The 27,634-nt window shown below is 37.6% G+C and overlaps 2 protein-coding genes across 4 annotated transcripts in view; one reads left to right on the top strand and one right to left on the bottom strand.

The window, feature by feature from the left end:
* Positions 1 to 11,147, bottom strand: part of LOC145497919 (uncharacterized) — a 28,580-nt gene extending 17,433 nt beyond the window's left edge. The window contains exons 1-6 of one of the 3 annotated variants that reach the window (XM_081477796.1): positions 10,827 to 11,147; positions 9,130 to 9,230; positions 5,681 to 5,750; positions 5,102 to 5,321; positions 2,730 to 2,829; positions 1,950 to 1,993 (exon numbers count right to left, since the gene is read on the bottom strand). In XM_081477796.1, the coding sequence (XP_081333922.1) occupies positions 1,950 to 1,993; positions 2,730 to 2,829; positions 5,102 to 5,321; positions 5,681 to 5,750; positions 9,130 to 9,230; positions 10,827 to 11,034 (743 nt within the window). In that variant the 5' untranslated portion in view covers positions 11,035 to 11,147. Of the gene's footprint in view, positions 1 to 1,949; positions 1,994 to 2,729; positions 2,830 to 5,101; positions 5,322 to 5,680; positions 5,751 to 5,906; positions 9,231 to 10,826 lie in introns of those variants that run through there. The other 2 variants (XM_081477795.1, XM_081477797.1) reach the window with 2 other exon arrangements.
* Positions 11,148 to 11,160: 13 nt separating this feature from the next.
* LOC145498019 (E3 ubiquitin-protein ligase RBX1) lies at positions 11,161 to 19,294 on the top strand. Its single transcript, XM_081477894.1, has 6 exons — positions 11,161 to 11,309; positions 11,408 to 11,435; positions 11,513 to 11,563; positions 15,331 to 15,401; positions 18,531 to 18,616; positions 19,150 to 19,294. The coding sequence occupies exons 1-6, from the start codon at positions 11,220 to 11,222 to the stop codon at positions 19,160 to 19,162; spliced, it is 339 nt and encodes a 112-aa protein (XP_081334020.1). The 5' UTR covers positions 11,161 to 11,219; the 3' UTR covers positions 19,163 to 19,294.
* The last annotated feature ends 8,340 nt before the right edge of the window (positions 19,295 to 27,634 follow it).

Below are 27,634 nucleotides of genomic sequence, written 5' to 3'. Positions count from 1 at the left end.
AAAACATTGAAGCCATTCTTATCATTGGAGTGTGCACATCTATAAATAGAGATTGAAATCCCTTGCGCAGTGGTAATAAATAATAAATGACAACAATAAATATAAATAAATATGATAAATAATAATAATAACAACAACAAACTATTAATTATCACTTAGTGATATTATTTGCTGCTGATCAAGGTCTTTGGTTCTTATTCCCATGCTTTCAAAATTACATGCACAATGTTTATCTTTATACCAATTAAGTTTACTTGCCTGCCTGATGTTTTTTCACTGGATTCGCATGAAATGAATATTCATTGGGTGAGCGCAAGAGTTAATATATGAGGGCAAACAATAATGTCAGCAAAGAATACTTCTCAGCATTGATGAGCTTGTATGCCGAGTGTAAAGTAAGAGTTGACAATAATCAATTGCAACATCAAGCATGTGACCCGCCTGTGATGATCGAGCAGGGTTTCAAAGGTAATCTAAAAAGTGAGATTTGCCCAGGAAAACTCTCATCTAACTACTCAATGTTTTAGAATTTACATATCATGGCCCTTTATTCCCATATTTAAATTGTACAAATAGAATTGAGGTGTTTTGCACTGTTATTTTAACCGTCGGATGTACAAGCTAACTAACGCCTGCACTGTGGTATAAGGGGGGGAAATGGATGGAACCCTCTTGGGTTTGCGCTCTGTTTAGGTACATTGAAATATATTTACATTGATTAGATAGTCCTGAGCTTGTTCTACAAAATGATACCATATTTATTGGTTGTGACATCATATGATGCCAAATGACGTTATTTGACCCGTCATCTTGGATCCGCCATCTTCGATTTTACTTTTTTCTTAAAAAGTCAAGAAATAACAGAAATTGATACAAAATCAAGCCAAAATAGTTGTGAAATGTACATATTGGTGAATTTCTGGAATTTGATGAAGAAAACTGGAAAAAATACAGAATTAGGTCAAAAAAGTTGATTTTTGGCCAAACCTACATGAAACTAGCGGTTGCTATGGAAACATAAAAATGATGGACACACGATTGACATATCAAAATATCTGTGAAGGATGAATGAACAGCTAATGGAAGTTTCAGCCCCATAGAGTAAACCGTCTTCATAATTTTGAAAATACCTTATTGGGGGATGGCATCCAACCCCTACGCCCCTTGTACATCCGAGGGTTAAGGGGTATTGCAAAGAGTTTTGCATTCATTGAGCTTCCACTGGCCTAAATAATATTCAAAGACTTTGTTAATGACATGAACATAGAAAAACTTTGATGAACTGATTCTATAATATCTAATATTTTTAGATTTTGCCCTTGTCTCTTTGTTAAAACTAGCCCCTCATCATGTTGCTTGAACAGCTTTTGTTGCCAAAAAATAACAGAACTGATGCCAAAAATTTTATTCTTGATTTCATCAGGCCAAGGGTGACTCTAAACTTTGATGAAATTAGTTTTGATTTAGAAAGTTGGATTTAAGTAATATTTGGGTCTGACAGAATTGGAGCTAATTTGCCTTATAGCTAAATGTTGCGTGACATGGGTAGGAAATGACATTCCTTGATTGGCACCTGTCACTTCAAATGAATTGAAATTCCTGGTGTGAACTAAGATAGGTCCAATCTTTATTTGTGTGAAATACCAATAAAATTCAATGTATTCTGTAAGCAGGAGCAGTGTTTAAATTTGATGCTTATTTTAGTGACATTTTTGGGATTTTGGGCAAAAAACCAGGGGGGTGGTCTAACTCCTAAGGGAAAAAATCACAAAGCCGGGCCACTTTGTCTTTTAGAGTTGTTGGGTAGTACCTTCAATCTGGCAAAGTTTCATCCAAAAAGGAGAGATGGCATGTATCACCCCTGCCTGGTCCTCTTGTAAACTCGGTCTTAAGTTATTAGTACATACTGCATCTCATGGCAACATATTCACACAAAACACTCTCATTACCTTCCAGAAGCAAGCAAATCATAATCATTTGCCTTCCAGCCAAACTGAAAGACAAAGATTGATACAAACAATCATTATTTTCAAGCCTTGTATGACTGAGTTGAATAATTTTATATTTCCCTTCTTGGTGGTAATGGTGATTCAGCAATACAAATACAATGACAAGCAAAAAATAAGCATGGTTCTCAACAAGCTCCCTGTGTAGCTATTGTCTATACCTTCAATAGAAGGGCCTAAGACCTCTGAAAACATGGAGATGTAGCTAAGAAAACACTAAGCCGGCTAATCAACAAGCCCAGCTGGCTTTTCTGGCCCTGGCAGCTCTGAAGTTTACCTCAGTCTACGTTTTCATGTGAAATTGCAGCCCAATTTAAGTTCAGCTGGTGAAATTAGCTGGCAGCCCATCTCTTGGTGACACACACAATGGCTATCGAAGAGTTAATATTAAAAACAATGCAATGATTATTATTGTGATCTTAAAACCGCAAAAAGGGTTGGGAGAAGAAGTGATGGACAAGTCTGAACATCTGTGAATTCTGTCTGAAGCTGCAGTCAATGATACAAGCAAATTCCAGGCTGTCATTCTGTCGAGACCCAACATTAGGGAAAGGCCTTTAAAATATTATTATCCAAAGAAGGACTTAGATCCTACAGTTTGCAGAATTCTTCCTAAGACCATTGCCAACTCCATCCTGCCTACTGGTTCCAGATTAACATATAATTATGTATAGTTTGCCAAAGGCCCACAAAAAAACTTTTATATATAAGTAGCTATTTTACCTCGTACATGAGAGGTCCAAGCACCAGTGCACTGTCGGTACATCGTCCAGTAACAACAACATCAGCTCCATGCTCTAATGCTCTCACAATAGGAAAAGCTCTGTTTTAAAAAAAAGTAATTAAAGATCTAAATGGAAAAAAAGACATACCTGGCAATTTCTTGAAGCAAAAGAATTCAATTTCTCTTAATATGCACTGACAGTGGTGCTACAGTCAAACCTCTGTTGAGAGGCCATCTGTTCTGTGGCCACCCCCTGTTAAGTACACAGTCATCAAAGTCACAGAAGTTTTGTCATTAAAATAAGTGTACTCAAAATAAATCCCTATAACCAGCCACCTGTATTAAGCAGCCACTGCCACCTTTTGGTAATCATGGCAAGGGTTTTCTATTGTCCTTACCCCTATTAAGCAGCCACCCAAGTTTAATGCATGTAGATTGACTTTCTTTTGGAAAAGGCGATGATGGATAGAAAAGGACCACTTCAAGTGATTCCATGTTGCCTTAAAGCATGTTTGTATTTGAATAAACTCATGCTTATTCTTCATGAATCCCTGTAAGTGGTCACCTCCCGTCTTCCCCGAGGGGGGACACTTCACAGAGGTTTGACTGTAGTTATAATTAGTCTAACTCAAGGACATTGTTCAGATTGCGATACTGCAATGTTTCTCTCCACTAGCATCTGGTCATTAACTGAGTGAAGCATTACAGAGTACCCAAACAAAAACTCCTTAAATAAGTCATGAACATGTACATGTTAAGTTCCTAGCATCTTAGACATAGAGACAAAGCTCTGTAAATGACCATATAAGTTGTGGGGAAAAGTCACTGTGACCTAAGCCAGTCATTTACTAGAATGGGGGCAAACTCATTATTGAAAACCCACTGAAAAGGTACAAGTTGGTCATCTTTGAGAGCTTCCAAATTCCAGAAAGAAATATTAATAATTATGTTCTGAAACAACAGCAAGCAGTTCAACTGCCCAATAACAGACAAGTCAAACCCTACCTGTTTATTTTATTGAAGCAGATGCAGTGGATAAAATTATTCTTCATGGATTACTGAGTTAGTTTAATTAGTCCCTCAGGGAAGCAGCTTAGTTAGAACTTACAACTTACAGCTTAAGAAATGAGAAAAGTTTGATCCTGCAGGTAGTCAACTATGGGTGCAGTTTTTAAAAAATTGCAGACTGAGTTTTACTGAGAATATCAAGAATAAAGAGGAAAGGAGAAAAAAAGGAAAGCTTGGTCTCCAGTCTAGAGTCATAAAGAACTAACACAAAAAAGCATGAGATGAAAATTAAAATAATGCAAAGCAAAAGTGTGAAAAAAAAAAATGCAAAACAGTAATTAAAAAAAGGAACAAATGTCCTAATAAAGTACTGTTTAACCATGACTTAAAGCTATTTTCTGCTTTGTTAGTGTTAGCAGTGTGCCATGATTCTTAAGCCTTTGAACCCAAAAATTTCCTTTGTCAATTACACTGGCATTGATAAAATCAGTAGAATAATAACTATTATTACACCATGCATGGACAGAAATATTAGAATTCTTTTGCATGTTTTTACATTCCAGATGAGTCCTTGTTTTCCTTGTAGAAAAACACCTTCCAGTCTTGCTATAGAATTATAGCTTCAGGGACTGTCTCCACAAGGATTAATCTAATTTATAGATCACATTAGTCTCCCACACTTCCAAAGTTCAGGCTACCAACTGATCTTCCAATTAATGTGATCTATAAAATTCAATATGCAGACTGTCTTAAGGATACTGTATTGGCAAGACTGGAAGAATATAAAAACATGCAAAAAAGATTCCAATGTTTCTCCCCGTGCATAGTCTAATAACCATTCTTGATTAATGATTTTGACAATGTCAGTGTAATTGAGAAAGGAAATTTCTGAGTTTGAAAAACTTAATCATGGCACACTGCCAACACTAATGAATAAGACAATAACTCTAAACCATTGCCTAAACAACACTAATTTTTTTGTAATTAGCACATTTGTTCCTTATTCACCATTTTACATGCAGACAACTGACAACAGCAAGATCGACTCTCCCAGGTTTTATGTTGTTTCTAATTACTAGACAAATGCCACATTCAATTAAGGTAGCCAGTGAACTTTTACTTTTCTGAAGAGCAAAACAAAATGTTGAACCCAACAAAAGTTTGCAGTTCTCCTGGAACCAGCTAAAAATTTATATCCAACAGTTCTCAGACTTAAGAAATTGTTATGAGCCTACTGCCACAATGCATTATTCATGGTGGCAAAGTGATTGGGGCTTCATGGTCTGAAAATCTGAAAAAAATAATGATATACCATAGAACGGTATTACTAAAATAGTATTATACGTGATCAATTATTTCTTACCCCAAATATGCATTCATGCTCACAATATTTCCTGGAAAGTCTTGTCCACTGTCCATATCTTTGATACCAGCTTGCCTTATTTCCTCAGCATCAGCCATAAGATCATCTCCACTGACAACAGCAACTTTCAAGTCAGTACCGGCCTCCTTTGCCACGGCCAACAAAGCATTTGCACACTCATGTGGATTGACACCCCCTGCATTACTCACTACACGAATACCTGCAAATTAGAATATCCAGCTTGACTCGAAGCTTCAGAACAGATGGCTAAGCTACTGACTGATTACACAGCTCATCTAAAAGATGCCTTGTGAATTGTAGTTCTGTGAGTCTAGCCTACCATCAGCAGGGGTGGATCCAGAAAATTCAGAAAGAGGAAGCCAAAGAATTGTGGCAGAGTACAACCGTGCCCACAAACTGAATGAAAAATCAATTTTCCAAGATATGCTTCTTTTTTTCCAAAAATTAGAAAAAATAAAAGGAAAAAGGGGGACAAAAGCACCCACCCTACCCAAAATCTGCCCCTGATCAATAGCCTCTGATTCAGTGATAGTTTCATTACATCAATACATTTCCCACCTTTTCGTTTAATAGGTTTAATGAGTGGTTTCATCACAGCCTGTATAAAGTCAGGGGCATACCCTAAAGTCTAAAATAAAACAAAGAATTTATATTTAAGACTTTTTATTGCTAAGTACTGTATTAATGATCAAAAGACAAATCAATCAGAGAATTAGATAACGTAATGGCTTGGCACATATCAAGTTACAGGCTTCTATAATTAATAGGTAATAGAACTATATACCGTGAATAAAGTGATAGGCCTCTTGTGAAACTGTTTGGCTGTCTCGGCAGGCAAGCGAAACACTTACTATATCTAGTAAGTATCGACTTGAAGTTAAAAATCAAAGATAAATTAACCAAGTTATATATCAAAGCATGAGTAAAGTTCAAGTCTCAAGTCAAGTCCAGGTCAAGTTAAATTTTTCTTTTTTTTCTGTTTTCTTTGTTTGGTCTTTTTTTTTTTTAAGAATTAGTGCTGTATAAAAATGATGTACCAAAAGGTACAAGAACAACACGGTCTGACTCTTTTTTCTTGGCTGATTGCGAGAGTTAATTCCTGCTTTAATTTGCAGCTGCTTTTGAAAGAGTGAACTAAACATTCCTTGGTCCTTGGCATCGATTAATTTTCCTCACAGATTCCAACCTCTATTAACTACATGCAACTGACACAGAGGTTCCATTTCAACGAAACACCGTGAAAATTGAACTTACTCATATTAGTCACCGTAGCAAAATTTTTTTTCATTGCCTTAATCAGGGCTTGACACTAACTTTTCAACTTACTAGCCTAGTGGTTGGTGATAACTTCGATGTTACTAGCTAAAACTTTTTTTTTTTACTAGCCAAGCATTGTGGTTGGCTACCTTATTACATGAAATTTTTGTGACACATTTATTTCACGATTTGGGGGTCCACATATTTTGCAACACTTAAATTCGGCGATTTTGCAAAAATTTTGTATTTTGAATCACTTTAACTTCGCGTTTTTGAGTAACACAAAATTTATTTCCTTGGCAATGTTACTTAACATAAATGTCTTTGAATTTAGTAAACTGACTTTATCAAAGGTACAATAATGTCAAAAGTAACAAAAACTCAATGGTGGTACTATATGTCAACAGTAACATAATGTGTTGTGTTCCATACACTTACTCATACCCAGCCTGTTGTAGAGCTCTACGACTTTATGTTAGTATTTTGAATGTTTAGGCTCCGTTTCTCTCGGATATGCATACACTGTAGAGGTGTAGTGGTGTATAGTTATTGTAGCAAATATTATATCGCTTAGGGAATGTTGAGTGTTATTACGAATTGCAGTGTTTTGATAATTGTTTTCAATTTACAATTCTGTATTGAGTTTACCCTGACTACGCTCTACACTATATGTTCTTCTATGTACGGTCAACATGCTACACTCTTATGGCCCTTACACTCCATGTTCCACTATCTATGCTCTACGCTCTACGTGTTTACGAGTTTATCAGTTCAAGAATTTTTTACTACTCTCTAAACTAGCTTAGAGGCTACGTCCGTTTACAGCATGTTTCAGCAGTTATTCACTTCCATGGGAAGTTAAACTTAGGCACACTTAAATCATTCCCCAAAGAAGTCTCAGGTAGAGACGAAGCGTGGCGGAAATAAATGGAAAAGCTTACAACTACAAGAAGTCTTCCTTTGTACTGCTCACTAGTCTTCATTAAAAAATTAACAAATTAAAAAAAAAAAATTAAAAATTCCAATAACCTTCCAAGCAAATGGGCTTAGAGGGTAGACTGTAGACTGTAGAGGGTAAACTCAATACAGAATTGTACATTAAAAAGATTATTAAAATACTGTAAACCGTAATAACACTAAACATTCCCTGAGCCCTTTAATTTTGTTACAATGACTGTAAGCCTGTATGCCCATACATAGAACCATAGAACGTAGAGTGTAGATGGTAGAGGGTAAACTCAATTCAGAATTTTAAATTGAAAACGATTAAAACACTGTAAACCATAATAATACTTTAATATTTATGAGATATATGAGAGGAATATGCTACAAATTGAAAACAAATGTTATGAAATAGGCAGGTAACCATAGTAACAATACACAACTACAGTAAAAGCTATGAAGTAGGAGGTAATGTATCTTTCCAACATGTAGGAGGAGATTGGTGATGAAAATGTAGAGTCGTAGAGCTCTACGAAAGTTTCTACACCAAATTGAGCTTTATAAAACGGGCGCCAGTTACACTTACTTATTCACGTCACTTTATTTTCGCGATTTTATTTAAATCACGAAATTCGCAAATTAATGTATCACGAAAATTTCAGGTAGGTCCAATAACAACAGAATTACTGGCAAGACTAGAAAGCACAACTCAAGTGACTGTCTTTAATACAGAACGTTGGTAATTATACTGTACTTAAACTAGTTTCAAAAACGTTCCAGTTCCCGAAAAGACTTTCAGGACTCTGTTTTTCTCTGAGACTTCCTTGGAAAAAATAATATCAAGACCCCCAAGAAGTAACTGTAAAAACTGTCGAGACTTCTTCACAGACAGGCACCGCAGAAATGTTTCAAAAGCAAAACAGCTATCTGAACAATACTGTAAACTGTCATTGGTGAAATTCGACTGCTAAAAGCTGCTGGTTTAAATGTCGAGGGAAATAACTCTTTCTCATCTAATTATTTCTGTAGTGGTAGGTAAAGTTTGTAAGTATGCATACAACAACAAATCACCCATGTATTGTTTACGCTAAAATGAAATGTTACCCCTTTACAATTCTGCACTATTTTGCGCATGAAAAAAAAGTTTGTGACAAACAAGAGCATTGGTGTGTGCTGTCAGAAAATGCTGTCTTGTTTGTCAAATATTTTTTTCAACAAAAGTAACACGTTCAGTTCCCTGTTTACGTACCACCCAGCAAAAAGTAGACAAACTTAAATTTGCATACGTGCTGAACAGCACATGCCCAGTACCATGATATGTCCACAAGGAAATTCTGACCTTGTTTCCGAGAAAAGTGTAAATTTTGTGTTTGTCTTCCTTGAAGGAGACAGAAACTAGTTCAGCCAATTTCATTTTGTTGACTAGCCAAAGTGGCTAGTGGAAATTGAAAACCTACTAGCCAAAACTAAATATCTACTAGTCTGTGTCTAGTTGACTACCGTTAGTGTTGAGCCCTGTTAATTGACAAAGAGCTAACTCTCAGAGTGTCAGTTTTCAAATTGGGATATTCAAATACTTAATTTGCCTCATAGTTTAAGTTGATAATTACAGTGCCATTTTAAGTTTTAAACTGAAGGTCTTGGCATATACCAGACAATCATATCTGAGTGGGGCTGGGTCTGTGTTTTTTTGTGGTTGAAAATCAATTGTTTCACAACACTCAACAGAGATGAACACTAAAAAAGGTACACTACTTTTAATCTTTGCTTGAGATTAAAACAAAACAAGGTTTGAAGTTCATACATACTGGTGATTTGTGTTTGGCTGCAGTCAAGAGTGACATAGTGATTTCTGACAAGTAATCAGATACAAGATAGTTGATTTCTCCATCACGAACAAGCTGTGGAGCTGCAGAGATAAGAAACAAATTTATGGCTGAGTACAAAAAAATTCTGGTATATACATAACTATGATGATTGATTAAGAACTTAGGGTACTAATTTACTTTTGGTAGCCCAAAGAAGGGTGCATATTAGGGATGGGGCGCTTATTTCTGGTTCAATAGTTAATGAAAACAATAGATGCTTTAAGTTGAGAACTGTAACAAGAGGTCTGTGATAATCATGAAGTTCAATATAAAGTTCAGATGAAAAAGCAGATTTCATAATTCATCTGTTTAATCATCTCTTCTACATGTACATGTATGTGGGTAACCCGAAAACACTGACCCCCGGTCCGTGGACCCCCACTACAGACTGGGTCCACGGACTACCTATGGACCAGTCCACGAACTACCCCTACGGACCCCCTCTATGGACCACCCCCCAAAGTAGAATAAAAATTAGAAACAAACATGTCACTTACGGGTTATCTAATAGATTACTCGTGTCAGCAAGATTTCGAACGTTATAGCGTGCAAATGTAACATTCTTGGGTTCAGGCTTGGGCGCAAGTTATATCATTACACATTACCATTTCCTTTGCTGTGGCCATACAGTATATAAAAGACTGGGAGGCCCCCAGGAATCCTCTGGGAGGCCTCTGGGAAGCCGGCTTGAGATTTGTGCTCTTTTACCTGAGCCATTTTGTTCAGCCCATTCTCGTGTGGATTCGTGAACTCGTTCCAGGCTTCATAATCTGCTCAGCGGAATTACAGATACAAACAAGCTTAAACAACCTAAAAACACACCTCCCATAGCCAGATGGAGCCATGAATGAAAGTTAAGAACTTTCCTTCTTTTTGTCATCAGCATCTCTTTACACTAAAAACAACTTTTAGGCATTTTGGGGTGGGGTGGGGGTGTGTTAATTACATTTGCACAGTGTAACACTCGAAATTTCACCATATGAGTAATCTATTGGACAACCCATAATGAAATATTTATTTCTTATTTTTATTCTATTTTGGGGGGTGGTCCGTAAAGGGGGTCCGTAACAGTAGTCCACAGACCCGGTCCATAGTGGGGTTCGCGGACCCAGGGTCAGTGTTTTCGAGTTACCCACATGTATGTTCATTTCTTGAATGTCACTTTCAATATAGGGTGCTTACCTGGAGGAGCTGCTTATTGCAATAGGAGTGCTCATCATAAAAATGACACTACGGGGAAATGCTTATTAAAAAGGCACCCGTACTCAGTGGAAGGAGAGCACAAAAACGAATCATTATGAACAGGAAACCAACAATCACCAACACAACAAGAAATTAACTCAAAGAGCTTAGAACTGGGACTGGAAGTTAAACACCACTTTTTTGTTTGAATGACATAATGTAGCACAATGAAGCATTACAAAAAAGGCAGTCACGCGGCGTGACTGCTTTTTTTTGTAGGGTTTAATTGTTGCGGATCACAGAAGAGTCTGACTTGGTTTTTCCCTACAAACGTTTTCTTCTGGAGTGGGGGCGGGGATACGGTGGCGGGTGCAGAGATATTCTAATAGGTACGGTTAAAATTGTATTAATTAATTTTTAATTTATTAATTAGACCTTAGACCTTGGTAGTTCACCTGCCAAAACTGAATCTCCCCAAAATCCAGACGCACAGCCAATTCGAACTGTTCTTCCTTGCAAAGGCTTGGACATAAACCTTTTCTGCTGTCGCATTGGAGAACAAATAGCGGCCAGAACAACCGGATTCCATGTCTCCAGTGAAAACGACGAATAAACATTCGCTAGTTTGACACTTCCACGCAAAGACCAAGTTATAGCAGCCATCTTTCCGTATATCTTCTAAAGAATATTGGCTCTAAAAGAGCAGAAACACAAAGACATGGTCACGCGTCAATAAATATACTGTTCCCTCTGAACTCCAAGGCAGACATCTTGGATTGTGAAGGCTTGGCTGCATGGTAAAGAGGCGAGGATACCAAGCCTCTGAGCTTGCGTAAATCAAAGGAAAGATGGCGGAACCGGAGGGAATGGATGTCGATTCTCCCGCAGTTCCATCGACTTCTTCAGGCTCCAACAAGAAGAGATTCGAAGTTAAAAAGGTAAATGTGTTCCTCAATCGTTATTTTTCATATCTGACTACCTTATGTAACTTTCTCTTTTTCTTTAAAACTGATCATTTCTTTCTCTTTCATGGCAGTGGAATGCTGTTGCTTTGTGGGCATGGGGTAAGTCATATTTTAATGCCAAACAGTGCACCTAACAATTTTGTCCTCGATTGCACTAATTCGATATATATTTCCAGACATTGTGGTCGATAACTGTGCCATCTGTAGGAACCACATCATGGATTTGTGTAAGTATTCGACAGAAAATATATCGCTGTGTCTCTATGTCCGGCAGCCGGACAGGTTTTTCAAAATACTCCGTGTCCGGCAGTCAAAATTATTTTTAAAAATTTCAGTTAATAATGTCAAATCTTTGTTTATATTGTTGAATACTAATTTTCGTGAGCCCGGCACCCAGTATAACGGGATTTATAACGTAGACTATTACAAAATAACCGGCAGTCAAAACGTTTGAATAGCACTCCGGTTAGCCTAAAAAGCACTCCGGTTGGCCTAAAAAGCACTCCGGTTAGCCGCAAAAGCACTCCGGTTAGCCTGAATAGCACTCCGGTTAACCTAAATAGCTCTCCGGTTAGCCTGTTTACGGTTAGCTTTCAATAATACTATGGGTAACTCTATAAATACTTAAAAAATTCCGAAAGTTGCCGGCCGGTCTTGATGGCGCAGTGGTCATCAGTATCGCTTACCAGGCCGGTGACCCGGGTTTGATTCCTCTTGGAATCGCCTGTCGAAACGTCCATTTTATGTTGCTTAACTTTTAAAAAAAAAAATTTCTAAGTCTCACTGCCAGACACGGAGTATTTTAGGTAGAGAGAATTTTTTATTTTTCGCGCAGTATGGATGAGCTTAATTAAGCAGTGCTCGAAATTAAAAAAAAAAATTCCAAGTTGTTCTTATTCCAAATGCAGGACAATCTAACCCCCGGCTCTGGTTACCCTGATGACTGCTTGATCGCCCTTAAAATATTAATTCTATAATTTGTTGCCTAGTTATAGGTTCTGACGAGACAAATTGTTAAATGACTATTTTCACAGGTCGAGTCTGAACTGTCATGCATTAACTCAAATAATAAAGTTACAAATCACAATGCCTGAATGTTGCACATAACTGAATGTTGCCTGAATGTTGTTGTTGAATGTTGTCTCCTTTATTTGACGTAAATGATGCGAAGTCGCGCGAAATGGCGTCCTTGAAACATTGTTCGAGATGTTCACAATTTCACATAGACAACTTAATGCTTAGCAAAAGTACTTCCTTGGAAGAGAAATACAGTAGCAACAGCAAAAAGTCTGTGGTTTCAATGAAAAGCCTGGCCATCAAACATAGCGGGGAAAGGCAAACAAAATAAACTCCACTGTTTTTTGAAACATATGCTATTTGAGTACTCTAAATAATAGCCTAGTTCACAACTCTAGAATTAAGCATTGACGATTTTCGCCAAAGGTGGCTATCTACTCTCCAACAGCCTGGATCAATTTACAGAATTTTTGCTGCCACAGTGAGTGAGCCTGAATCGAACTAGCGAGGCAGCTCTCTAATCAGGGAAAAGTCATATTGAACACATCTTTGCAAAAGGTAAGGAATTGCGGTAGTGTTAAGATCAAAGTTGCAAGGAATTGTGGTAATGCACGAATGGAAAAATTAACATGTGCTCTTTTCCATGTGCTCCCTCACTTTGAAGACTGTTTGGAGAAGAGGTTTTCCAGCTGCGTAAATTGTTCTGTTTTTTTTTTTTTTTTTTGCTTGTTGCTGTTTTTTTTTACGCTTTTGTTGTCCTTTATTGCTGCGCAGTGAGTGAGCCTGGACAACAGAAGCATCAGTCTTACAGAAATGAAGAAGTTAGTAGGTCTAAGATGCCCGCCATGATAGAGAACCAAGTCAGTCAGTCAGTTTTTATCGTTTGCTTGCCATAAATATTAAGGAGCCATTAAAGCTCTCAAAACTAGATTTATACAAAAGCAAACAATTGTCAAATACTTGTGAAATGTTCGTGGCTAGTCTGACGCAGCGTTTCATCTCGGCCAAGAGACTCTTCAGAGACCTTTAGAATTCAAAGGCAAACTCGTTGAGCATCACGCCCAAAGTCCCGTTCACAAATTCTTGATGTTGACAGTCTGGCCCTCTATCACAGAAGGATTCCCAACTGTACGTTCACGAGTTAAATTTATACAAAAGCAAACAATTGTCAAATACTTGTGAAATGTTCGTGGCTAGTCTGACGTGGCATTTCGTCTCGGCCAAGAGACTCTTCAGAGACCTTTAGAATTCAAAAAACTAGATTTGTAGACGTAAAGCCTTGGCCAAACGATCACAACATGTCAACGCAACATATTGCAACATTGTTGGGTGCAACATGTTGTGTGTGTTTGGCCAACAACACCCAACATGTTGCAACACATCACAACATGGTGGCCAAACAAACACAACATGTTGCGCCCAATAATGTTGTGATATGTTGCGTTGACATGTTGCGATCGTTTGGCTGGGGCTTAAACCATTTGATGTAAAAGCGCAATTTTGATTAAATAAATAAATAAATTACAATATTTAGAGAGGATTCCACATCAGCCTTAGCTGGTTTTCATGTGGGTCCTCTATCCTGGTCCAATTGGAATTTGGAGATGTTGGTTTTTGTGGAGGGAAGAAAACCGGAGAACCCGGAGAAAAACCCTTGGAGCAAGGCGAGAACCAACAACAAACTCAACCCACATATGGCACCGGGCCGGAATCGAACCTGGACCACATTGGTGGGAGGTGAGTGCTCTCACCACTGCGCCATCCCTGCTTCCCTAATTTATAACCAGGCATCTGTTTTATAGTTTGAAGCAGAGTTCCCTATAATCATCAAGTGTTATTTGCAATCTGTTGAAGTTAATATTATTTTAAAAGTCGCAGATTTTACCGTTACCAGTTATATATTTTATCTGCACAACTATACTCAACATTTTGGAAATCCCATGGAGGAAGAATATATTTCATTCAAATCCTTCACAAAAATTACGGCTTGTTGTCATTATTAACAATCTTGAACCAGAAGTCGTTCAGCTGCGACCTAAAACCTTCTGGAATGTTATGTTTCTCATGTAATATTTGAATTTAGAAACCATGCAACAATGCTATTTAATTCCTTCGAGAAGTTTCAGGAAACTCCAGGTGTACTTGTATAAGAGCATAAGTTTCGTCTATAAGAGAACAATGAAAATGGAATGAGTCTTATTAGCAGGTTTAGTGCTACATGCAGCCAAGTGCTGTAATCTGAGAAGTTAAATAAACCAGTTTGTTACTGTTGCTGACAATCCTGAGTTCTGTATCGTTACAACCCTGCTCTGCATTGACACTTCTTCCCTTCAGCAGCATTTTGTACCATCTAGGTAAACTAGTCTTACCTGTAAATATATATTTGACAACTTGCGAAGTACTTTTCCAGGATGTCTCAGAAAAGAATGATTACCTGCATGCCATGCACAATACTTTGGGTAGTACATGGGGAGGCCTGGGTTTGAAAACGTGGTTTGCGGCGTCCATCAACGAATGAAAACACCAGATTTAAATCTTTTACATACCTTTACTTTGTTATTCGGTTAAACTCCACAGTAACAGTACATGTAAGTACTTCAATTTCTCCTGGGTGTTCTGGTGTTATTTTCTTCAGACAACCAGGCCTTTGATTTTAAAGAAAATGGTTGTCTGGGCCAATTTTTAGTCGTCTCGGACAACCAGACAACCGCTAATTTTGAGCACTGCTTAAGTTAAGTATGCCATGAAATGTTATGTTAGAACGTACATGAGGCCCTTAACTGGTAATTATACGTCTTGTGTATAAAGGATATATTTATCATCTTCATGTGAGGCCAAAATTCGAGTGTATTATGTATGTAGATTTGCATGGTTGCTGACTGTATGTAATCTATAGAGCCCTGGATGCACTCTCACAAGACTCAATTCAGCAACATTCCTGGCTATAATCTATAAATTTATTTATTCATTTCTTTAGGTATAGAATGTCAAGCTAACCAGGCCTCCGCAACTAGTGAAGAGTGCACTGTAGCATGGGGTGTCTGTAATGTAAGTATTACAAACTAGAAGCTGTCAAGGAACCCAAATGTAGTTTGATCAGACAATGTTTAGTAACGATCCATGCAAGGAGTAGGCAAAAAACAGTTGGCCAGATGCAGAACTTGCCATTGAACTTCAACGTGTTAATTCTTTAATTAAATATACAACATTCTGACTTATTGGCTGTAAACATGCAGAGTGCGAAATTTAAATTTGTATTGACTAGATTTAGGCTGTAAGCCACATTTTCAATTCATTTAAAACTGCTAAGCTGTTTACAATGTATAAATCTACCTCAAAGGCAAAGATGAAGAAATTCCTATCCGGGGAAGACAGTTTTTTACAACCTCCGTTGACAACAATAGTTCCACAAGTTATGCGTACCCTGAAACCACCATTTCACATTGTTCTCCGTCAATCAACAAGACTGTGTTGGCAATCTTGGTCCTCCAAACAGAAACATGATTTTTTCTAGTGAAAACAAAATATGAAAGCTGTAACTTACTCGTGAAAGCTCTTGTACATAGAATTATAGTTCATCTTGAAAGTAGCTAGAGTAAAAGTTCACATTCAAGTTCCTGTTCCTAATGAGTGAAGGACTGTAGCCTTCTTCTGTTTCAAGTTCTATATCACCACATGCAACACACTCAAAAGTCTTGGGACCATTAAGTTATTAATGCATGGGGTACTGAGGAAGTGAAATTTCACTTCCTGTTGATTACATCAGCCTCTACAGAAAGGCCGTTCTCACATAGGCTTGGGAAATTTAAACATTCCAATAGCTTGCAAATTGGTTACATTTTAGGTTATTTTTTTAATTTTGTATGTGTTTCACAAAATTCAAAGTATCAAAGTAAAAGCCAAACCAAAAGAAGTGAAAAAAAAAAAAAAAAAAAAAAAACAGCCTCAAAAGAAAAAGAAAAACTATCTTGGTATGGTTGATCTTGTCATAATCCTGTTAGTCATGTGAACTGTACTTGCAAGTGTGGTTAGGATAACATCAGATAGGTATTAGAGACACTTCTGATTTCTTTAAATGCTAAAGTAAATCCAGCCAATTTTCAACAGTTAGCCTGGAAAAATTGCTATGCATGCCTTTTTATGAAATTTTCAATATTTGAATATCTCATAATCTGCCCTTTTAGAAATAAAACAAAATCTATGCGTAGCGAAAGGAGGATTTAAATTAAAATACTAAATTAATGAAGAAATTCGAGTAAAGTTGTAAGCTGAGGAGCCTTATTGACATGACCATGGGCATATCCTGATGATCTCATCATTGGTGCTACTGACCATGAAAAGGTTATAACACATGAAACAACTATGAAGTGTTGAAATGTGACAAAGTTATATGACAACAAAGTTTCTCTAGCAACAGCTCAAAAAGATCAGTTATTGGACTTTTAAGTGGGGTCCTTCATAACTACCAATTGGTCATGAATTGGTTGCTATGGAAGGTTGCTGACTGTCATACGTTGAAAACCAGACCACTGAAGGATAAGCCTTTTGCGCAGGTTTGTTCCATTGGAGAGTCCTGCCAAAATTTTAAATCACTGCCATATTTGACCAGTCATGTGACCAGAATAGAAAAAAAAAACTTAAAACTTAAAAGGCATCTAAATCTGAAAATTTAAATCACTGTCAATAGATTAAGAGTGTCCACATGCTTAATGCTATGTACGGATTTTGTGAAATTCGCATTTTTATAAAAGTTATCAGGTAATAAACACTCTTATTAAAAGACTTTCTACTGTAGCTTTCCTATTTTACACGTAAACAGTAATTCCATGCGTACAATTATAAAGAAGGCTAAGTTATTTCTGATTCATAAGAAAAATCGGAATGCGCAATTTGGGACTGGCACTAGTTATGCACACAAAATCATATTTTTTTTTCAAAGCAAACGTTCACTTATAGAATCCACCATTTAGCACTGCAAAACGCTCAAAAATAGCTTTCCTCTGAATGTCACCTTCACCAATCCCATAGTAACTGCTCTAAATCTGTAGTTAACAAGGATCTCCTTAAAGTATTATTCTCACCTCATTTGCATCTATTTCAAACTCCAGTGACTTTTCATGTACTCTACCCAAACTATAAGACCTGAGAAGACCTTCTGGTGGTGCTAGGTAAAGGACACACCGAACACATTGGATTGAGGATTCTGCTTTGTTTTGGCATTTAGTGTTGCTTGCCCATTGGGCAACCTGTTATGAGAAAACACTATCTTGACAATTCACTTCACTAGCCCAGGCCTAGGATATCAGACAGCCCTTTTATCATGTCCTGCATGTACGATTTCATCAATCACTGACAGATTGGTTACACTGGTTACAAAAGACAAATATGCAGGAAATTAATTAAATTTGTAGGTTCTCCAAAGCACTTAAAAAGATTTGCCAAATTCTTTGTAACAGTAAACTACAACTGCTTGCAAACTCTCACGACTGTATTGTGAGAATACCGACCCTCGATGTTTTCTATACAAACCTTGCTGCACTTGATCCATACTTTCATAATCTCTCAGTACAGCCTTTGTTTGTTTGGTTGAAAAGGTATATGAAAACTCTGTAGCATCTGTTTATAAACTATAATTATTATTGGATGAGGTTTTTGTGATATTCAGAATAATCAAGGTTGAGATAAGGGCTATCAGTCAAAGCTGAAGGCTGAGTCTGATAACCCTTACCAAGACCTTGATTATTCTGGATATCACAAAAACCAAATCTAATAATTGTTTTATTATACATTGAACGAAAAAAAAAATGGAAGTCATGTTTTTGCTTCTTCACTGACTGCAAACTACACAAAGTGCGAACTTGACATGATTATCCTTAGAAATCATGCACCCTAGTCGTAGAAGACGTGATTACCCATGTGACCTTGAGTGTCCTTGACATGATTATTGTATAATCTGTAGCTAGATGACGTCACAGGCGCTGAATTCGAAAATTCACAGTACACTTTCAGCCAATCGGAAAAGAGATAGTGAGCTCAATGTAGTTTTCACCGGGGATAATAAGGGAACTTATCATGTTAACTTTACTGCTTTTTTTCCATAATGTAAGCTGTTCAAATGCTGCACTCCCCTGTGACCTGAGACAGAATCTGCACTAATATGTTAACTTTGTTTTGTAGCATGCTTTCCACTTTCACTGCATCTCTCGCTGGTTGAAGACTCGTCAAGTCTGTCCACTGGACAACAGAGAATGGGAATTCCAAAAGTAAGTAACTTGCTCGAATCAAAAACTATCCTTGCGAGTTTTCTGCTATTTAGCCTGATTGGCTCTTGTGAAGGGCATGGTCATCCTATCTTGAACTATTTTGTCGTCATTTTTTATTTTGATTGAAGAAAAATTTAGTTTTGTTAGCATAGCTAAGAACCCAAGCTAGTTTCAATAAATGACCAGAAAGGATCAAGGATTCATGTGGCTACATAATTATGTATTATTGTGAGCTATTTTAAACCAGATTTTGAATGACAAACTCAAGTTATTCACAGGCCAGCATATTTTCTTGGCATACAGCAAAGTTTTATATGTTTGAGTATATGACAAATAAGTATGAAAGGTTTTGCCTTGGCAAGTCACTTTACCTCTCAAGGAGAAAGGAAACTTTTTTATTACTCTACATGAGCAAATAAAACTTGTGAAAGAAGACTTTGAAAGGAAATCTGGCTATCAATTTGTACGACTGAATAAATGAATACGTTTTTCGTCAGACACTCAAATAATGTTGTTTTATTGATTGTTTTTAGGTATGGTCGTTAAAAGTGAACCATTCTCCCTTGCTGCTGGCTTCTTCATTTGTGCCTGGATTATATAACTTTGTGTAAAACAATCCTGTATAACATTGCTTTTTTTGTCTGTTGATGAAACATTAAAACTCTTTTTCTTTCTCAATCTTTGTTCAGTTTTCTGTTATTATATTCGTGTTAGATAGTGGCAATTACATTTTGCAATTTGAATTGATTTTGAATGTATGAGTTACGTCAGGAGCTCCTGGTTACGTTTATATTTACTGCCAGATAAGTGCGAGCTTGTAAAGTAGGTGCCAGTGGCCGGTGACCTGTGCAAGGAAATGCGTAATGGAGAGAAATGTAGGACCTTCTGATCCAACTACCAGAACCACAAACTTTGGGGGTGCTGCCCTTAAAATGTTCAACTCCCGTTCTTACCACTACAGCACAGTTCAACTCCTTGGCCATGGTTGTCAAAAGCTTAGTGCTTTGCCTTCTGCCGGTTGAAGTTTTCAGAGGAATACAAATTATTAAATAGATTCCATGTTGCAGTGCGTCTGTGCAGCAATTGATCACAGATGACGTCACTGTGAGAATAAAAAAAGTGGCACACAAGGCGATAGCAGAGTGTGTTACTGATACTCTTACCACATTTTGACGTCTTCTGTGATACCCTACTCGTAGCGGGGCTCAGATCTAAAGGTTTATACTGTAACAGCAACGCACAGGGGCCAAAATTGATTACAAGTAAGAACTCCACCAAGCCTTTTTTCGCCTCTTTTACTTCGATGAATTGTACTTGACATCCTTTTGCAATATTGGGATTTGTTTCACTATGAACTTTAGCAGTTTTGGTAAATCTTGAACTACAACTAGCTCGAATTTCGGCTTACTTACTCACTGACTCAATATTATACCAGTTCCTTTAAGATTCCAAAGCTTTTTATGTGTTCTTTTCGCTCCAGGTTACTAAAAATTTATACCTAATATGATGCGTCCGCAACGTGGATTATTAAAAGACAGTGTCCCGGATGGGAATCAGATGTTCTAATTCCTAATCTACATATTATATTACCACATACCAACAGCTACACAAATAAATTCGATAAAAAGATACCACAGAACAAGTGTTTTGGGGGAGAGGGATGGAAATAGAATTTGATTTTTTGAAAACGGATGTCGAGATCAAAATGCCATTCTGGTGAAATTGAAATCCTTTTAGTCATTTGATAATTTTCTTTGCTGTAGACATTGCAGGCTTTTTTCCAATGCAAGATAATAACGTCAATTTGTAGCAAGTTCTCAGTCATTCTTATTAAAACACGGTATATCGACCACTGGGTTTAGAGTGAGAGAAATATACAGCCTATACTCGACGGATGAGGCGCAGAATATTTAATGTTAACATAAATTAGATGACCTTTTTCATCGTGTGATAAGTCATGTTCATACTTTTCGCCCTGACGATATTTGGTTATTTGATATAACTAATTTATCAAAAAGTTCCCTTAAATGTTGTTATAATATTACCGGGTTAATCTCCCGTTTTCAAAACAAAAACGGGTTAATTTTTCGACACTTTTCGAAAAACGATTATTTCAAATAGCTAATAGCTCGCACCGTTGTCTGGCGACCAGTGATAACGAGAGATATTCAACCAACGAAACAACGGACAAAACTTCATTTCGTAGCAATTTGCCACCTTTTGTTTTAAAACGTGAGCAAGCCAGCTTAATCTAACAGTCGACGTGGAACAGGAATGTTGTCGCTCTTCAAACCGCTACTGATCTGGTTAGTCGTTTTAAGTTTGTTAACATTCTTCTGTCGTGTAAGCTTTTAGCCTCCATTCAGCCGTGAGCGCTTCCGTCCTGTTTTAAAAACGGCCAGTTCAGCTAGAGTGGCGTGTTACGCAGTGTAAGTCACATTTCAAATTGAACATTAACAAGAATGATAATTACTCGGTTGTCTCCCTTAAATATTGTGTCCACTACACCAAACCGATGAAACAAAGAGAAAAAACGGTATAAGTTGTTCCTTGCAGCAATAACAACGCCAATGGAAAAGCGGGAGCGCGAAAAATTCACATTTCTTTTGATATTAAATCAAGAACTAGTGAAACGTTCTGCGCGGTAAAATTACGTTTCATGCTTGCATTTACCTTGGTCAGAGAAACCTGGCAAAATTGAGGTCAAGGGAATATTTTCAACACATCTCGAGAAAATCTAAAATTCATTACTTTTTTCACTATTAATTTGCGTGGACATTTTTATTCTCGACTGCTCCGGGTCCCTTGTTGTCACCGCCTATCCTCTTCACCACACACTCACAAAACAATAGGGACTTTAAGATATGGTACGGCTAGGCTGTAGAACGGCGGCAGATAGTGAAGATCGCCTCCGGTGACGTCATGACGCGCGTACCAGTACGGCTTTCCCGCCGTAGCCTTGCTTTCTACTACTGGTTTCACGTACTCTTCACTACGTGAGTATAATCTTGCTGTTTACTTCTTATTTTAACGCTTTTTTCACCGTTTGAACAGCCTAGTTTGAAGATAAAGTTCTCAATTATAAAAATCAGTTCTAAGATCATTGTTTCTTTGTCATTTGTACAGAAAATTTGAACGATTTTAACACCTACCGCGAGATGATCGATTCAGTCATATTAGTATCGGGCCGAACAGCCGTAGATAAGAAAACTTCGTATGTACTAAGCTGAGCAATAATTGTTTATTACTGTTCAAAATGTATATTATTATAATCGAGAGTTTTGTGTTTTCGGGCTTATCACGTAATCATTGTACGAACAACCTGTCCGTGTTGAAATCGAGCTTTTTTATATCAGTGTTTGTGATTGGAATTGCAGGCGGTTCTATCAAGTTCTAAAAGGCAAATCTCAGTTCTGGGAGATGTAAGACGGATACAGGAGAAGGAAATCATTGTCATTAATCAAGCCTATTTCGTATGAAAGTAGAATAATCTCTGGTTTCCTTGAAAGTAGTCACTTTTGTAAAGACACGTAGAGACTGCACATACCGTTGCCGCACGGCAAAATCTTAATCATTTGAGTTTGGCGGGCAAAACACCGTTGTCAGCCGAGTCCCTCACGGCTAACGTAACCGTAGTAGCACCTCGCCGTAGCGTAAATTAAAGTCGCTAACGGGGCGCGTCACTACGGTTAGCCTAAATAGCTCTCTGGTTAGCCTAAATAGCACTACGGTTAGCCTAAATATCACTGACTTAGCCCATTTCCGAGTTGCCTTAAGCCTCCCTATCAAAGCGAGGCCTGGTGCACAACCATTCATGAAATGAGTTTAATTTGCATGTGAATGGAATGTCATTTTCAGACGAAAGGATGGGCACCAAGACTCGCCTTAAGGAAGAGGCTAAAGAAAATTCGAAAATGGCCCATTGCGTAGGGTAACCGTATCCCACATTGACTCTTACCAGTTAATGCCATTTCGTCATTTCGCCATTTCGTGTTTTAAACACACCCAGTCTTACGTCCTAAAATTCATTCTCTTTCCCAGACCTCGCGTTTCCTTTGATCACATGCCGGCGAAAATGAGGGGTAGACATTTCATAACGTGAAGCTCCGTCTGGGGTACCCTGCAGTTGTTTTCGGCGACGTGAAACAATTAAAAATCGGAAATCCGGCTGTATTCTCAGGGAAATTTACTAACAAAAGTGCTAGTTATCAGCACATTACTGTGTGTGTTGCTTATTCTTATGCGTTAGAGAAAACCAATAACAAAAGAGGAAGGTTCAGACTACCTCTATTCTCTTCTTCTTTTGCCTCTGCTCTCTCACTGGCCTACCTCTCTTCTTCTTTTGCATGTATTTTAGAATTAAAGCGTTCTAACTTGTGTATTTATTTTAGTTCTTGGCCCCAGTAGAGGGCCTGTTTTTCGAAACATCTTGGACTTTTCACCAGTAAATTATAATACAATTTTCTCTTACTGGATTTATCTCGTTTTTCCCCCTTTTTTGTGCTATAAGGAACAGTATACCTTTGATTTATTATAAGCCTGTTAATGACGCAAGCTCATTTTTACGGGAAGTGTTTTAGTGCGATTAGCCAGATTGGTGTTGCAGTGAGTTTGGCGGTTGCTGAGCGCTGATTGCTCTGCGCATGCGTAGTTCTTCCTTACCGCTCAATTTCTTCTGTTCACATTTGACACATTGCTTTTAGTTCTAAGGACAGGTAGTTTACTTTGTTACGCTCTCGTGTACTTTTGAAGTTCAATTTAGTAATTATTAAGTTGGTTATCGAATCTATCTCATGTTCCGCTCCCATAAGTGTTGTAAGAAGTTAGGTGATAAATGTTGCATTTTCTAACTGTTGTTATCGAGGATGACCTGTGTGGATAAGGTCGGTGTCGCTATGGCCACCCAAATTTTTTGGCTCTGGGGCCGTTTTTGCGGCCCCTCAATAGCATAAAATCGGCGATATTTTCTAGATAACTCTTCATTGCCTTAACTATGAACAGCGAGCGGCGGCATGGGTTCTTGTGTAAACAAAATCATTCCGTTCACAGAAGGAAGAGGAAGGTGCTAGGTATTTTTAGCTTTTGAGGCTTCAGCCATTCACAGAGGTAAAGAACTTCCCGTTAACCGTTTTTCTTCATGGAAGCGTAAAATTGGTGAAGGATTTCCAAAACAGTTTAGAAAATCAGGTCAATATATGAACTTGCTTAAATCCTTAATCTTCGCTAGTGTTAGTTATATTTCATTCGTTTCGTCCATGACTGAAATAAAATGGCCTTTATCGCAATTCTATTTGCAACTAGTATCGATAATTCCATTATTTTTTACTCGGTTTACCTTCAGCAATTTTAGAATAAGACAGGCACATGGAAAAATCAACTGAAGAAAAAGATATAAAGGATTATTTGAATGTATTGCACTTAAACTTCATTTGAAGATAACAATAAAAGAGCTACTATAAATAATTCTAAGGAACTATTTTAAACGAGGTTCCGCACGTTTACCCAGACGGAAGTACTGAACGCAATGTTCTCACAACCCAAAATAGCCTTTATGATAATTTTAAACATTGAAAAGTAATCAAGTCAGATCCGGCAAAATGATTGTCGAAACATTTCTAGAGCTTCCTGCAAAGTACTGATGTTTTTCTGGCTAATTTCTTGGAACAAACAGCGCCGATTCAATGTTTCATCTCCGCTGGGAGAAGTTTCAAACAGTATCTCTCTCGACAATTAAAAACACAACAAACTATTCCGCTTAAAATAATGTTTGAATAAATTCTGAATTTTCTTTTTTTAATTATTTCTGACTACCAGGCAATAAGTCTATTTCAATTGATTGAATTGAGGCCGAACCTGCATGAGTCTAAAGATAAACTTTGAAAGGAACGAGGACGTGGTGATTCGTTGGCTTAAACAAAGGGGAGATTCGTCAACTAAAATTTAGAATTATTTTTGTAATCGCTTGACACTCAAAATATTGAATTAACACTCTCCAGTGTTTTGAATAAGACCTTTCACGTAAATTCTATATTTTTCTCAGCTACATAGACCTCTACATACACAAACACACTTCGCGATTCATAAATTGCTTCGAGTATCTCCCACGAGCTGACTTCAATAGAGTTAAATTATATTAACAAACATCGTTCGACGATAGCGCGATGGAGTTGAATTTTCATTCCGCGAGCCAGTGTCATCAACGAAATTTGTCTTTTTCATTGACACATCTCAATTAGGGCTTCTTGCTAAATTTGCATGTTTAAAACTCTTATACTAAAGTCAGTACAGGTTAGGACTGAAAATCTTGCCAAACGGCTAAAAAGAGAGCAAATTGCTCGACTCAGTGACCAGTAAAAGCGCTGTGCCCATTCATGGTCAAAAATCATGCTTTAAAAATTCAGCTTCTTTTCATGAGTTCAGTGACGAAAGTAGCAGTGTATTCGAAAGTGCTGTAATGTTTGACGTCAACTCTTTAACGAAAACAAAAGAACTATATTTGTCCTAACAGGTTGGGACCAACATGTGACGTCACACAAATGTTGTACAATAGTTATTGCGTCGTTACTTCCATGTTGATTTAAAAATATAATTATGATTCGTAAACATACCGTTTTATATCAATGCTTCTTTGCTACAAATATAAGATTGTCTGACGAAAGTCTGCAGACTGTACACTTAAAAGCAAACAGGAACTAACTATTTCTATTTCGTAACTAATTCACTGCTCTATGTCGTTATAAGCGGAATAGCGTGCCGCCATTTTACAATGTTATTTTATTCATTTAGTTAAATCAAATTATCAGATTTCTGCACTAATTTATCATGCGAAAAATAAAGTATGAGCCTCCAAAGGGCAATAAGGTTCAGTAGTCGCATTCGGTTCCATTAAAACGAGTTCTTACTTTATTTCGAATAAAAATTTGACTGTCTGACTGAGTGACTGAGAGACTGACTGACTTAGTAAAAACGAGAATAGGGCGATGACTATATAAATTAATAACGATAACTAAATAAATTAAGAAACACAGTGCTGAGAGCGACAAAACCTATCATTTTTTTTTTTAATTTGCACTGTAGCGAAAATCAATGCCCATGCTTTCATAATTTTCCAGGTCACCTAATAAAAAAGTAATCGTGCGAAAGCTCTAGCAACGAGGAATTTACACTGGTCGTTATATATGAAAGTGAACTGATCTCTTGAGTGAACTCATTCGTAATTCAAAGATATACGTAAGAGGCCGTTAAGAAAATCTATAACTCATTTACAAGCGGAACTAAAAAATATTTTCAGCGGACTAAATTAAAGAAGAATCCACTTTTGTGACTCGTTTGTGGGAAGAAGAGTTAAGTTCATTTTTGCCCGCACGGGATAACCTCCATACCATGGGTTTTCTATTCACTATGGGTCATATAAAACACTGGCTGTCACCAAACTCGGACGTACCTCATAGCAGATCATAGAAATCCGTGCATGTAGCATCTGCCTGCAGTAAGTAAATTTGAGTTCAATTTCTTTGACATCAACGTCTTTGGTAGCATTAATTTAACTTTGAAAATTTACTATAATATAAAGTAAGTCTAAGTGATACTATGCAGAGCAAGATTTAGCGCTGAGCTTATCAGTAAAACTGGCGTTCAACCAACATCTTATACAGGCAGGATGGAAATAAGAAATTTAACCAAGGGAAAATCATTGCAAAGGTTGGCAACACGTTTTTAAAGTTTTATTTTTAAATTCTTCATCAATTGTTAGTCGTCACAGCCACTTCCTAATGAGTCTCGTCATGTCGATTGTCACCAGTGTTACCACTGTGTTAGTCATGGTCGATTATGCACGAAGGCATTTCTTTAAGTATCGCAAACTCATCAAATCGATTCAGGGCCTCTTCATATGAGCCCGGGCAACCGGGCTGGCTCGGTTTCCGAGATCTCGCCTCGCTTCTCTTTCCTTCGTGAAAACTTCGATGTGTTCATATGAGAAGCCAGGCTGGCCCGGTTACCGAGATCTCGGGTTTTTGCGACCGAGATCTCGGTAACCGAGATGAAAATTTTCCCATATGAACACTCCAGCCCGGCCGCGGGTAACCGGGACACAACTTTTTAGACGAAATAGCTTCGCTTTCGCAACATAGCGGCCAAAATGGGATAATTTTTGCCTTGTATGTATTTCCACTTTAGGAGTAGGCGAATTAGCTTTAGTAGTAAAGTTGCAAGGGTCCACAAAGCTGCGACAGCCGCGAACGATACAAGTTTATGTTCCACCATTTTGGTTGTGTTTCTTGGATTTTATCCCGGTAGACTGGGCTGAAATTTCCCATATGAACCGACAACAAAATTCGACCCGATAACCGAGCCAGCCCGGTTACCGGGCTCATACGAAGAGGTCCTCAGTACAACAGATGCTCCCATACCATGGTAGTATTGAGTTGTTGAAATAATTCTTGGCTTCTTCCTGCAGTTCTGACTAAAACTTGCATACAATTTCACAAAACAAAGCAACTTTAACCTCGTTGAAGCGTTTTCATGTCTTTCTTTCCTTTTTTTTTGCCAAAGACCTCACGTTTGATGGGTGTTTCTTCAAAAGTTTTTCCCAGTCCCCTCGATCTAACTCTTCGACTTCTCTGTTGTCTTCTTGAAGGATAACAAGATTCAAACCATGTTCACTCGATTGTGTTCTTCACTGATTTTAATTTTACTCCGGGAGTGTTATCTATACAACTCAGTAAAACGTGACATGAAAGAACTTCGGTCAGGCGGAACGGGTAATCTTTCTCGAAAGAACTTTGTTTTCAGGGTTTCAATGTTCATGATTATTCAGGACTGAATAGAGTTCTCGACACACGATGACTACTTTAAACTCGTAACGACTTATTTATTGGCCCACCAAGACGGGTTTGATCTCCGTTGAAAAAGGTTTCAAGACGAATCAGTTGGACGACAGTTGGTCGCAAATGGGACTATCAGATTGCTTCATACTATCAAGATCTATCAGCGGATCGGATTTCAAAGTGGTTTTTC

Source organism: Orbicella franksi, chromosome 9 (assembly GCF_964199315.1).
Source record: "Orbicella franksi chromosome 9, jaOrbFran1.1, whole genome shotgun sequence".
Taxonomy (NCBI): domain Eukaryota; kingdom Metazoa; phylum Cnidaria; class Anthozoa; order Scleractinia; family Merulinidae; genus Orbicella; species Orbicella franksi.
The sequence above is the reverse complement of the archived record's forward strand: the minus strand, read 5'-3'. Positions and strand labels throughout refer to the sequence as shown.

Coding starts and splice junctions, on each gene's coding strand:
- LOC145498019 (XM_081477894.1), top strand. CDS start 11,220: ATGGCGGAACCGGAGGGAATGGATGTCGATTCTCCCGCAGTTCCATCG. Junction 11,436..11,512: donor TGTTGCTTTGTGGGCATGGG/GTAAGTCATATT, acceptor ATATATTTCCAG/ACATTGTGGTCGATAACTGT. Junction 11,564..15,330: donor GAACCACATCATGGATTTGT/GTAAGTATTCGA, acceptor TCATTTCTTTAG/GTATAGAATGTCAAGCTAAC.